At 34.4% G+C, this 13,024-nt stretch overlaps 1 protein-coding gene across 2 annotated transcripts in view; it reads right to left on the bottom strand.

The window, feature by feature from the left end:
• Window positions 1–13,024, bottom strand: part of LOC148599622 (uncharacterized) — a 30,074-nt gene that overhangs the window by 2,647 nt on the left and 14,403 nt on the right. Inside the window, exons 13-20 of one of the 2 annotated variants that reach the window (XM_088557186.1) lie at window positions 12,818–12,962; window positions 12,033–12,149; window positions 8,799–8,850; window positions 5,464–8,247; window positions 3,598–3,701; window positions 2,736–2,803; window positions 1,792–1,970; window positions 792–851 (exon numbers count right to left, since the gene is read on the bottom strand). In XM_088557186.1, coding sequence (XP_088413312.1) covers window positions 792–851; window positions 1,792–1,970; window positions 2,736–2,803; window positions 3,598–3,701; window positions 5,464–8,247; window positions 8,799–8,850; window positions 12,033–12,149; window positions 12,818–12,962 — 3,509 coding nt within the window. The remainder of the gene's footprint in view (window positions 1–791; window positions 852–1,791; window positions 1,971–2,735; window positions 2,804–3,597; window positions 3,702–5,463; window positions 8,248–8,798; window positions 8,851–12,032; window positions 12,150–12,817; window positions 12,963–13,024) is intronic. The other variant, XM_088557187.1, reaches the window with a different exon arrangement.

Below are 13,024 nucleotides of genomic sequence, written 5' to 3'. Positions count from 1 at the left end.
TGACAACCACATGAAAGAGAGATATTAAAAAGAACAATGGTCAAACGATTAAACAAACAATGAGTTCAGACACAGAATAAACGACCGACTAAAGCGACTTAATAACTAAATAAAGAAATAAAGATGGCCGATTTTAAGCATGAACAATGTGTACAGTTTATTTTTATCTTTTCTTTTCATCATTTCATCAAGCGCTCATACCGATCTCCCTTTAAAATCCAAAACTCGATATTCACAGGATGAATTCTAAGGAGACAACCAATTTAATAATATGATCAATATGAATTACAAATAAACCACAATAAAAGTGCAAAGATATCTGCTTGGAACATGGGTTTGTTCACTATTTGATCGTAAAAAGGAGTGTAACTAGAAAAACTTAGAGCAAAGCTTACTTACCTCCGCACAACTCATTCCCATGGAAAAAAGGGAGGTGCACAGTGGCAATATGTAATAACGAATCTGTGAAAGTTTAATCAAATTCGGTCCAACTGTTTCAGAGGAGATGCAGATTAGAAGATGGCCCCTCAGTCGACGAATAGCCAAGTTCACATTTTGCAGCAAGACAGTTATTCAGGTTTAAAAACAAAACAAGAGATGCACATTGGCATAATGTAATAAACAATCTGTGAAAGTTTCATTAAATTCGAGTCACGGTTTCAGAGGAGTTTCAGAACATGTAGAGCAGCAGACGAACAAACGGACGAACGGGCGAACGGACGGACACTATGATCAAAATATAACTCCTGATTTTCAGTAAGAGTAAAATTATGCTTTGTAAGAATGCCTACCAATGTCCCCAGAGTTTTGTTTGGTTGAATCTGTAGTTGTTCCAGTTGTTGTCGTATCTACTGAAAAATACAAAATACAAGTCATTAATCAATATAAGAACGTTTTCATGTTTGTACCCATGTCTTGTTCCACCAAGGACTTCAGGTATCAATTGTTTACATGATGAACAACCGGTCCGTCAAGAAGGATTTCTCATGCATAGTTATTATAATGTTTGTACCATATCTTGTTCCACCAAGGACTTCAGGTATCAATTGTTTACATGATGAACAACCGGTCCGTCAAGAAGGATTTCTCATGCATAGTTATTATAATGTTTGTACCATATCTTGTTCCACCAAGGACTTCAGGTATCAATTGTTTACATGATGAACAACCGGTCCGTCAAGAAGGATTTCTCATGCATAGTTATTATAATGTTTCAATCAATATGACAAATCAATATGCCTTTCGTAAATCATGATAATCAAATTATCAGCGGCATATTTTTTCTAGGGGACAACAAATGCGTCCCAGTTTACAAGACAATTCACAATTAAATCATTCTTGTTCATATTAGTTCTGTTTCTTCGTAAAACTTCATCCATTTATAACATATTTCTTGTTTTGTGACATATACTGTACAATCGCCCATTATCCATATAATGATCCTTAAAAACCAAAATAAGCTTTCCGATAATTTCCAGCTACTTTAAAATAAAAACTTCTAACTTTACAATATAATGAATAACTGAACAAAAGAACATAATAGAACATCCCTTTTTATCGCTTGGTAAATGCAATTAATAACACGATAAATTTGAAAGCATTGAAAACCAACATGAAGCAGCTTCCTACCCTAAAAACAAAAATTGTTCCTAATATCGTTTTTTAGTTTCAGGCGTGAACGGATTGACAAGTTGGACGTACACCGGTATAATATAATATCATTTCAATAGACGGGCTTGTAATTTAATTACATGAAAAATCATGCATGAAATCTCACAGTATCATACCTACCTATCACTTCCGTTATATTCAAAAGCTGAAGGTTGACCTGTGATACAAGATCAAGGTTAGAAAACGGGTCAGATTTAACATCTTTAACAGCTTGTTGTGTAATTGTTACTATATTTTTCTCCGTCTGTGGAGAACCAAATCTAAGCTCCAGGATGAAATCAGCAACAACGCTGCCTTCTCTGCAATTAGTTCAATGGCATTGATTTAATATCATTACAGTCATAATCAGAATTGTTTGTGTTTTGGTGTATGGAGATCATGGGCCATTTATTTCTCGTGTATGTTATTTATATTTTCGTATCAATTTGAAATAACATGTATTTTGGTTGTTTTTCTAAGCTGTTTTATCCTTCTTTTTTTATCTTTCTTTTTGAATTTGTAAATGAAACATTATATTTGAGTCGTTGATTAAATCATTAAAAGGTGTAAGTATATTCCAGAGACATAAACCACACAGGAAAAAACGGACACAAAATTCATCTACGAAAATACCTTTAAGCTTTTGACACGATTGGGATTACCACTGAAACTAACTTCTTAATCCACTGCAAACAGTATTACCACATAGGTTGTGATAAACAGTTCGCGGGTTTTTTGTTTTTTCTTGTTGTTGTTGTTGTTTTTTTTTTTTTTTTTTTTTTTTGGGGGGGGGTGTTTTATTTTTAGATTATGTAGTTTTCGCTTTTCCCGGAATAAAGCAAAAAATAGATCTTTGAATAAAAACCTCAGGAAATACTAGGCGTTTTATTTTTCATTATTATTATTTTATTTATTTTTTTTATTTTTTTTTTATTACTATTATTTATCTATTAATTTATTAAATTTTTATTTGTTTTGGGTCCCGTCTAATTGGACGAACATCATGAAATATAAGTCACCACAAACAAAAACACTTATACGGTAATAATAATTAAAGCCCCTATTATCCAATAAGAACAACAAACCTGAAACCTGTAATGGTTATATTAACAATGTCATCCTTTAACGAACTGTTACTATACATTTCAGTTAACTGGAATGGAAAAGAAGGGACTATAAGGCATATTCATTTGTAAAAAAAAATGTTGATTAAGGATTTAGTCCATAAATTGTAACAAAGAATATTGAGTCATGTGCATAAAATAGGTATATCACGCTATATAGTGTAATTCGTAAATTCGTCTTATATTCTGTTTATCTTATTTGTTAGCCACGGAATAGAATGATCTAGATCAAAGGACCCTTTTGATTGCTGTTTCTCTATAGGCACTTTTCATAAAGGCCTTTACTGTTAATAAGTTAAATATACCACAATAGCATTGGTAGTATTAAAGAACATCGAACTTTTCTTTCTTAAAACCAAAATCAAATCTAGAATCCGTCTTAGTGTAAAATAGCTAACACCCTCCCAACTTACAAGTTTATGGAGCATGATATTTACATTAGTATGTGGGAGGAAATAATTAGTAATTAGGTATTGGTAAATATTATTCTATGTAAGAATCAGTCAGTTGCTAAATCATGACGGAAAAGTCTTCCCATGAAAACGACCGTTAAAAATACGTCGTGATATCGGGAACAGGCAAAGAGAAATACTCGCTGATATCCGTAACGGAACCTACAATACTTTTTTTTAAATCTTAAAATTGTCTGGACTTTAATGTTTATTTATCTTGCTTTTTTTTAAACTGTCGGTATATCTTTAATTAACCATAACCTATGTGCCCATTTTTTTAAATTCGGGGTTTTTTTTTCTGAGCACGATATATCCTTTTTTTACAATCTTGCCTATTTCATACAGATTCCAGTACTTAAATACTATCATACCTGGTAAGTAAAGTTAGCCCGTAGACTTTGATATCCAGTGCTATTTTCATTACTGTATGTAGGTTTCCAATCTTTTACTAGAGTCATAGCCCCCTGAAACTTTCCTATTAAACAACCATTGATACAGTTATTATATTGGAATTTTCATACGCTTACCCTACCGGTGCACCTGGTCCATGCTCCCAGAGTCCGAGTTGCTCATTTGTTTTTGTTACTTTGTATGTATGATTTTAGTTACTTTATGTTCTTCGTTGTGTATGTCTGTTTTCCATGTCTAGTCTTTGTCCCTGGATTACATTCTTTTGATTACCGCTATAACCTTGGTTCCCTTGATTACTCTTTCACGGAGTAAAGAGGGCTTTATTGCAAGCTTTTGCAGAAATCACCACATTATTAATAAAGTCCTCCACAATTTTCTATGTATGTATATATTCACCGATTACTAAGATGCTTTTGTATAATTTCGATGACTCGCTTCGATAAAGAATATATGGTAATGGAAAAATGAATGATTACAATATCTTTATGATGAATCATACATACAATAAACTGCATGGAGGTATTTTGGCGGTTGTAAAATTTTGTCATTTTGAGGCGAAATGGCATACTAAATTTTTGTTGCCGTTTCTTATTTGGTGGATTCTATTAGTAATTGGTGCACTGAATACTGAAGCCCGGAGTAAATATTTTACGGAATTTATTTTGGAGTTACCCACTATACGGTATATTGTTCAAGATTAATCTTAAAATAAATTATTAATTCCACAACAAATTTCAGAATGCTTTCCTTTTTAATTACTCCTTAAAATACTCATAAATATATGTATATAATAGTGTAGCTTCTCACCAACAGAATTTGAACCAAATACATAAGAAGATTCAAATTTACAAAAATATCTTGCAAACTTATCTCAAAATGTTTTTTTAAAAAAAAATATTTTTGGATCACCAATGTTAGGGTTCAAGTGTGAATGCTAAATTCATTCATACTATTGAAAAAAGGACAACATATATGTGGGTACTTTGATATACTTTGGTAGAATTTATCGGTGCTTGATTTGTCTTCTTATTTTTATATTTGTTTTGATCTTGATTACATGTATAAAATTTACCTTTTTGTAACTTATACTTCCTACTTACTTGGTGTATTTTATACTTCCTACGTACTTGGTGTATATCATACTTCCTACGTACTTGGTGTATATTATACTTCCTACGTACTTTGTGTATATTATACTTCCTACGTACTTGGTGTATATCATACTTCCTACTTACTTGGTGTATTTTATACTTCCTACGTACTTGGTGTATATCATACTTCCTACGTACTTGGTGTATATTATACTTCCTACGTACTTTGTGTATATTATACTTCCTACGTACTTGGTGTATATCATACTTCCTACTTACTTGGTGTATTTTATACTTCCTACGTACTTGGTGTATATCATACTTCCTACGTACTTGGTGTATATTATACTTCCTACGTACTTTGTGTATATTATACTTCCTACGTACTTGGTGTATATCATACTTCCTACGTACTTGGTGTATTTTATACTTCCTACGTACTTGGTGCATATCATACTTCCTACGTACTTGGTGTATATTATACTTCCTACGTACTTTGTGTATATTATACTTCCTACGTACTTGGTGTATATCATACTTCCTACGTACTTGGTGTATATTATACTTCCTACGTACTTTGTGTATATTATACTTCCTACGTACTTGGTGTATATCATACTTCCTACGTACGTGTATATTTCTGCTGATGAGAATTTACTCATTGAAACACGCGTATAGAATACGGTTATTTGCAATATTCATATGATTTTAGTTTTGAATTTACCATTAACTTACTTGTTCGGAATAGAACACTTGTTGTTTCTAGCAGTATAGATGTACTTCCGGTCGAAGTACTCGCATCAGACAGAGTAACCAATGTTGTGTTCTCGCGTTTTGTATTTACTGTACTTATTGTTGTTAATTCAAAATTTGTTTCATGATCCCATGAACTTGATTCTACAATCTGCGCTTGAGTTGTGTCCCCTTGCTGTAAAGCGATCTGTTGTGTTGTTTTAGTATGTTGCATTGATGTCTTTGTTTCATGAAGTGTAGATTTATTCGACAACACTACAGTGTCGGTTTCTTGCGTCATTGCGTCATTTATTAGTACTGTTGTTGACTCTGTTTCTCCTGTAGATCTCCCCTCATGCAAGGCGGGAGGTTCAGTCGTTTTAGCTGTTGTTTCCTCATTTTCAAGCGTTGATGTCTCCGTATGTGGCCCTGTTGATTTAATTGTTGAAAAAAAACTTTTCGTCGAAGTTTGTACATAACTTTGCTGAGATGTTGTAACATTGAGGTAAGATGTTAAAGGTTTAGTCTCTGATATTGTTGTGTCAGTCACTGTATTTACTTTCTTCTCGGTAGATACTGCTGTCTTGTAGCTGAACGTAGGTTCTTTTGTCTCTCTTGTCTCAGTCATCTGCATTGAGCTTGATGGTTTCTCTGTCATTAGTGTTAAGGTCGTTGGTTCAGTCATTTGTTTTGTCATTGGTGTCCTTGTCTTTTGTGATGTCATTAAGGGAGTTGTTTCTTTCTCAGTTATAGGTTTTGTCGTCCCTTTCTCACTCATTAGCGAAGTTGTTTGCATTTCAGTCATTTGAGTTGTCGTAAGTGTCTCAGCTATTTTTGTTGTCGTCGGTTCCTCAATCATGCTTGTTTTGGTTTGCTTCTCAGTCATTTTTGTCGTGATTGACGCATCGGTCGTTTCCTCAGTCAGTGGTGTTGTTCTCGGTGTCTCAGTATTTTTTACTGTTTGTGTTTTATCAGTAACTTCTGATGTCGATGTCTCAGTCCTTTGTATCGTCGGTTCTTCAGTTTTTCGATTTGTAAGCTCCTCAGTATGTGGTGTTGTTGTTTCTCCGACAATTTGTGTTGTCGTCAGTAACTCGGTTATTTGCGATGTCGAAGATGTGTCAGCTACTTGTGTTGTTTCCTTTTCCGTCTTTGGCGTTGTTTCCTTGATAATTTGTGTTGTCTTGGAAGCCCAAGCGATTTGTCTTTTCGAAGTCATGTCAGCCATTTGTGATGTTTTCCATTTAGTATTTGGTGTTGTCGTTTCCTTGATCATTTGTGTAGTCGTGGGAGCCTCGGTCATTTGCTCTGTCGAAGTAAAATAAGCCATTTGTGATGTTTCCCTTTTAGTTTTTGGTGTTGTCGTTTCCTCAATAATTTGTGCCGCCGTCTGCGCCTCCGTCATATGCGTTGTCGAGAGTATATTAATCATTTGTGTTGTTGTCAGCTTTGCCGTTTTCGGTGTTATTGTTGTCGCATCATTGTCTTGTGTTGTCGTCGATGCCTCGGTTATTTTCGATGTTAAGGCCACTTCAGCTACTTGTGTTGTTTGCGTTTCAGTACTTGGTGTAGTCGTTTCCTCGATAATTTGTGTTGTCGTGGGAATCTTAGCCATTTGCTTTGTCGAGGGTAGTTCAATCATTTGTGTTGTTGTTTCCTTTTCCGTTTTTGATGTTGTTTCCTCGATAATTTGTGTTGTTGTGGGAGCTTCAGCCATTTTCCTTGTCGAAGGCAAGTCAGCCATTTGTGTTGTTGTTTCCCTTTCAGTTTTTGGTGTTGTTGTCGTTTCCTCGGAAATTTGTGTCGCCGTCCGTTCCTCAGGCATATGCGTTGTCGTGTCAATCATTTGTGTTGTCAGCTTTTCGGTAATCGGTGGTATTGTTTTTGCCTCATTTTCTTGTGTTGTCGTCGATGCCTCCGTCATTTGCGATGATGAGGGCACGTGAGTTACTTGTCTTGTTTCCTTTTCCGTCTTTGGCGTTGTGTCCTCGATAATTTGAGTTGTCGTGGGAGCCTCAGTCATTTTCCTTGTCGAAGACAAGTCAGCCATTTTTGTTGTTGTTTGCTTTTCAGTGTTTGGTGTTGTCGTTTCCTCGATAATTTGTGTTGCCATGGAAAACTTGGCCATTTGTCTTGATGAGGGTAATTCAGCCATTATTGTTGTTTTATTTTCTGTGTTTAGTGTTGTTATTGTTGCCTCGGTCATTAGTGTTGTTTGCTTGTCAGTTGCTCGTGTTGATGTTTGTTCCTTAATTGTTGGTGTTCTCGGTGAATCAGTCTTTGTTGTCACTGCCTCAGTTATTTGTGCTGTTTGCTTCTCAGTGAATCTCGATGTTGTCTGTATCATAGTCATTTGAAATGATGTTTGTTTTTCAGTCTTTTGTGTTGTTTCTGGTATATCAGTCACTTGTTGAATTGTTTGCCCAGGTGACGTTGTTTGCCTATGTGACGTTGTTTGCCAAGGTAGCGTTGTTTGCCCAGGTAACGTTGTTTGCCCAGGTGACGTTGTTTTCCCATGTGAAGTTGCTTGTTGCTGAGTTATGTGTGTTAAAGTCACCCAATCCACTGTTGTGTCGGTTTGTACCTTTTTAGATTGTGTTGATAGAAGGTATGGTGTACTGATAGTTGTTATTTCTGTTGTAGTGGGATTTAAGTAATACGCACAGGAATCGCAACATTTATGAGGTACTATGTCACAATTGCGGGGAGCTATTTGAACCATTTGAGCACACGTCCAATCGACATTACTAAAAATTCTACCACGATCATCACCATATAAACATCCCTCTAAAAAAATCATTATATAGTTAAATGCTTATAAAATTCGTTAACGTAATTAGGACATTGATATTGCATTTAATTAACAATACAGCACTGTGGAAATTTCAAATTGCAATTCACTACTATAAGCAATTTACGAAACGGTTACATTAACCTGTGCAGAGCTATTTTTAGACAGTTCCTAAATAATTAGTTTGACAACTACTGGTTCACAGTACGAACTTTTGAACCTTTTTACTATATATCATTTTGACATTTTTAAATCAATTGAAGTTCCAGTAGAAGCTCTGTTTTGTTAGAATTGTAATGAAGAAAATCATAACAGAAAATTTTTAAACCAGTAAACACTTTTCTGTTTTACCTCACAATTCTTAACGGATATGCGTGTAATATGTCAGGACCATTGCGGTGGCTTCTTACCTTTAACAGTTATAACCTGATATTTCTATTATACTGACTTTCTTTTTGACTATTCCTTTTGACTATTACCAGGATACTATAAGGTCGGTAATTTTATTATTACCCTTCATTTTTAAAAGACAGACGTGTTGACATACCGTTTCCTTGAGGTGCTTTGCTATCAGCTGTGCATACACCAGATATACAGTACTGTAATTATAATGAAATAACAACTTTATATCAATTGCATAATAACATGAATTCAAAGAAACGATCTGTTACCCTTACAACGCACCTACGTGATTTTATTTAAGTTACTGCATTATATCCTTTGTTTCAGCCATCCAGACCGACCCCCTCTCACTTTACATTTTGCTTATGAATAATAAATAATTTGTATTTTTGTAAGTTACCGAGTAAGTAAATAAATATATCAGTCTTCAAAATACCGTTTTAAGAGGGGATTCGTTTGTTGTTTAAATGTTGTCTACTTCATTGATGGGCATATTTCAATACTTGATTGTTTGATTATGTTTAACATCCTTTAACGTCCTATTGCAAAATATCATTCATTTCTGGATGGAAACAGTTGGCCAATCGAACATACCCTATTTTGTTCAAGTCCGATTTAACCAGTCTCACTCTATCTGATTATTACTGCGCGTTTGGCGAAGAAATAGTGACTACTATTTTTTTTTTTTTTTTTTTTTTTGTGTTTGGTTTGTCTCGACTGTAGGTCAAACCCACGACCTCCCACACTCTAGGAGAGTATGCTACACCGCCAACACCAAAACAGTTATTTCATTGACGCGATAGCTATAATCGTAATGCGGAAAATGTTCTTTTCTAGTTTATTCAACTTGATCCAAATTCTACATATTAGATAATATAACGACAAAAGGTATGATGTATATGTCAAAGAGACAACTACTGCACCGGGATGAAAATATTAGCCAAAGGCCATCTATTGGTCTCCAATGAACGATGAGAAAGTCCTCATACCACAAGGCAGGTTGTATCTAGCGCCAAAACATCAGTATACACCGGTACAGCGAAGACGTTGCCCCTACATATAACCTAAGGTGAACAAGACAGAAAATGTCATTTTTTTTACATTTTTCAATCAATTAATTAACCCTGATACTGCCAGTGGTCCGATTTACGTTACCTTTCACTGCCAAAGGACAGATCGGGCCGATTGACGTTGTCTTTGACTGCCACAAGGCCAATGAGGCCTATATGGGCCGATTTACAATAGACGTGTATTTGTTTGTTTTTATCTTGATTTCAAACTCATCAATGTTGGTTTATATATTTTTGTCAAAGCGTTTTTATTGATTCTTTATTGATTTAACTTATTTAACGAAATTTTGTTATGCTTATTTGTAATGAATTTAAAAGTACCCTAATCTAAAAAGGACGGTGGTTCCGTGTTCAAAAATTCATAGTATCCAAATGTATTTATAGCATGTATATGTACTTCATGAATTGAGAATCTATCAGTTCTACTGACTAATACATGTACAAGCACAAACGCATGATGTCCGTTTCTTGAAGGTTGTTTGTGTCTCTGGACTTCGAGTAGGATTTACATGTTAAACACTCTGTGTCATTACTGAAGTTATTACCTACATGCTACCTACATATACATGTTCATGTACTGAAAATAAGTACATTTGTACTATTCGATGTATAGCTTAAGTAATGTATTTTACCAATCTACATGTAGAAATTAACTGATATCATAAACAAGGGACCGACCAGGGAGGCCACGAATTAAATGGTACTATCGGAGAACTTTAAAAAAGGGTATTGTGTTGGAATCAGAGTCAATTAGAAATTAATTATAGTACTTAGTAATTGTGAAAAGACTTAAATCAAATCCTTCAAAGTTAGCTCACACATCATAAAGTAGACGAAAAGTATTCAAAACAGCATAGTAACTTGATTATATTACAGAAGTCAACCGATTCTCTATTGATATGAGAACAGCACAGCACAGACAGGCGCTTTTATATTTTAATTGAAGTGGAGGGGCTCACACAATACCGAAATACATGCAGCAGGAAACAAGTAGCGAATATTAACACATAAAAATCATTCATATGATATTATACGAAGCACGTAAATAGCAGTTCCGAAAAGCTTACAATTTATCATACGAGTACATGCATTCGCATTATTTCTATCAGATGCATATATGTTTTTCAAGATATGTATACGTACAGTGTACTCGCAATGACGGATAAAGTTTTAAAAATGAGCACACTAAATTTTGCGAAGTAAAAGATCTTACAAACGGTGTTTTATCCGAGAAGGTATTCACCGAATCTGTCAGATGTGTTCCTACTACTAATTCCCCTTAATGTGCAGCCGAAAATGTCGCACAGATAAATCAAAATGTATTATTAAATTACAAAGTATACCACTGCAATCCGCAGAAATGATATAGGCGTGAAGCTTTGTATATGTTCAGGTTTATCTTGTTCCAATAAAATACTATGATATATCAATTTCACCACATGCACCAATAAAACAATCACAAGGCGCATTTTTATTTCACCTCTACCGTGAAATATACTTACTAATTCGGAATGCTAGAAACAGTTATAAATTGTGTTCTTTCCTTATTTTGTGAAGTTATTGATTATTAATACCATCAGACCCTCGCTATATGATCGCTCAAACGTCTAACAGAAAACACCCCATCATTTGCACTTAAATTTTATTTTATACGTGTATGAAAAGAAATATCTTTAAATCTATATACGTAACCGTTTTGTATAAAAAAAAAGTAATCAAGGGACTAAGGATTCGACTAGAAATCAAAAGAATATGTTCAAAAGATAAAGACTAAACAGGGCACTTAGATACACACAACAAAAGAACATGAAATTACCCCAAAAAATGCAAAGAAACAAAAGTAAACGGACAACCCCGACTCCACTAAAATATTGAACCGTAAACCATGTGCACAGGTAGGGTTAATGTCCTCTGCTACTGTATAAACACTATCCGAATTTCTCATAAAATAGCACGTCCGGGTAAACGAAAGAGGAGGGGGAAAAACTCTGACATTGTGAACAAATGGGTTCTCGTTGTACATATGGATACACAATAACGATCTCCGAGTTCGTGCTGACGACCATAAAACTTTTATAATTATTACTTTAATCTTGTAGTATCATACCCCTGTTCCAGATGCCTAATTGTATGAAGTCTAGCGCAGTTCAAAAAGTCCGTATAGTTTCGGCAAGCTCTTTTATAACATATAACTTGAGATTTGAAAAACTCCATACGCGGGTGCTGAATGAATGTTGCCACACATGAAATTAGGGTTGACAATTACAAAATCGGAAGTCATGGTGTTTGACATTTGTTAATAATCCTACCTTTTCATTGCCGCACGAAGTACCATCCCCTGCAATTGTACGATAACACGAAGTGCTTCCCGGTTTTCGACAGTACATCAAAGTACAGATGCTGGTGTAATTGTTATTATAAAACGACTGGAAGATAAGACAAAGAAAATTTCAATATAAACAATTGAATAAATTTATTGAATCGTTTTGCAACTGCTTAGCCTCAAAACCCAAATATCGATGACAAAACAGTAACCTTATTGCAATATAACAAAACTTGCCTACAGACAAGATCTCACTTCTTCAGTAAATATACCATATACATGATAGCACAGTTTACAAATGGATAATCCCACAACTCCAAATTTATCGTAATGTCTAAATATCCAACGTTAATTCATTTAAAATTATAATTATTTCAATTGTAGTGAGTAGTGCACATTATTCTTATTTCATTAAAGTTTTCTTTTTTCTCAAATAAGATTACGTTCACTTTACTAATAAAAACTTTTAATTCCATTCGATTCCAAAAATAAAGTAATAGTACATATGATATTGTCGATTAGTAGGAAATATTTACACAGAAAAATACTTTATTATGGAAAATCTTAATGTTAAATCTACAAATCATTTTTAAAAAAATCAAACAGTAAACGGGCGAGTATATTCAACTTGTGATATGCTTGTAATATTCCATGAAATAAACGCGTCACTTATAAGTTGAAGATACAAATATGTCCGACAGACAAACGCACAAATAAACGAAGTTATGAAAACACTTAAAGAGCAAAATCAATGTCAATAATAGTAGTTACCCTGCAAAAGTAGGATTCATTCCCATACATCTGCACACACTGAGCATCAGCGTCGTACAATAGTCCAGGGAGGTTTTGATCGTATGGCGCCAGAGCAGTCGGATCGAAACTGGATCCTAAGGTTTTCATACAGTTTTCATTATTCCTACAAAATTACTACACTTAAAACGGAATAAGCATAGATGATAAGAACGAGAACACATTCAG

This window comes from Perna viridis, chromosome 13 (assembly GCF_037379345.1).
Source record: "Perna viridis isolate PV_CMFRI_1.1 ecotype Kerala chromosome 13, ASM3737934v1, whole genome shotgun sequence".
NCBI lineage: Eukaryota > Metazoa > Mollusca > Bivalvia > Mytilida > Mytilidae > Perna > Perna viridis.
Note: the sequence above shows the minus strand (reverse complement) of the source record. Positions and strands in the feature narration are given on the sequence as shown.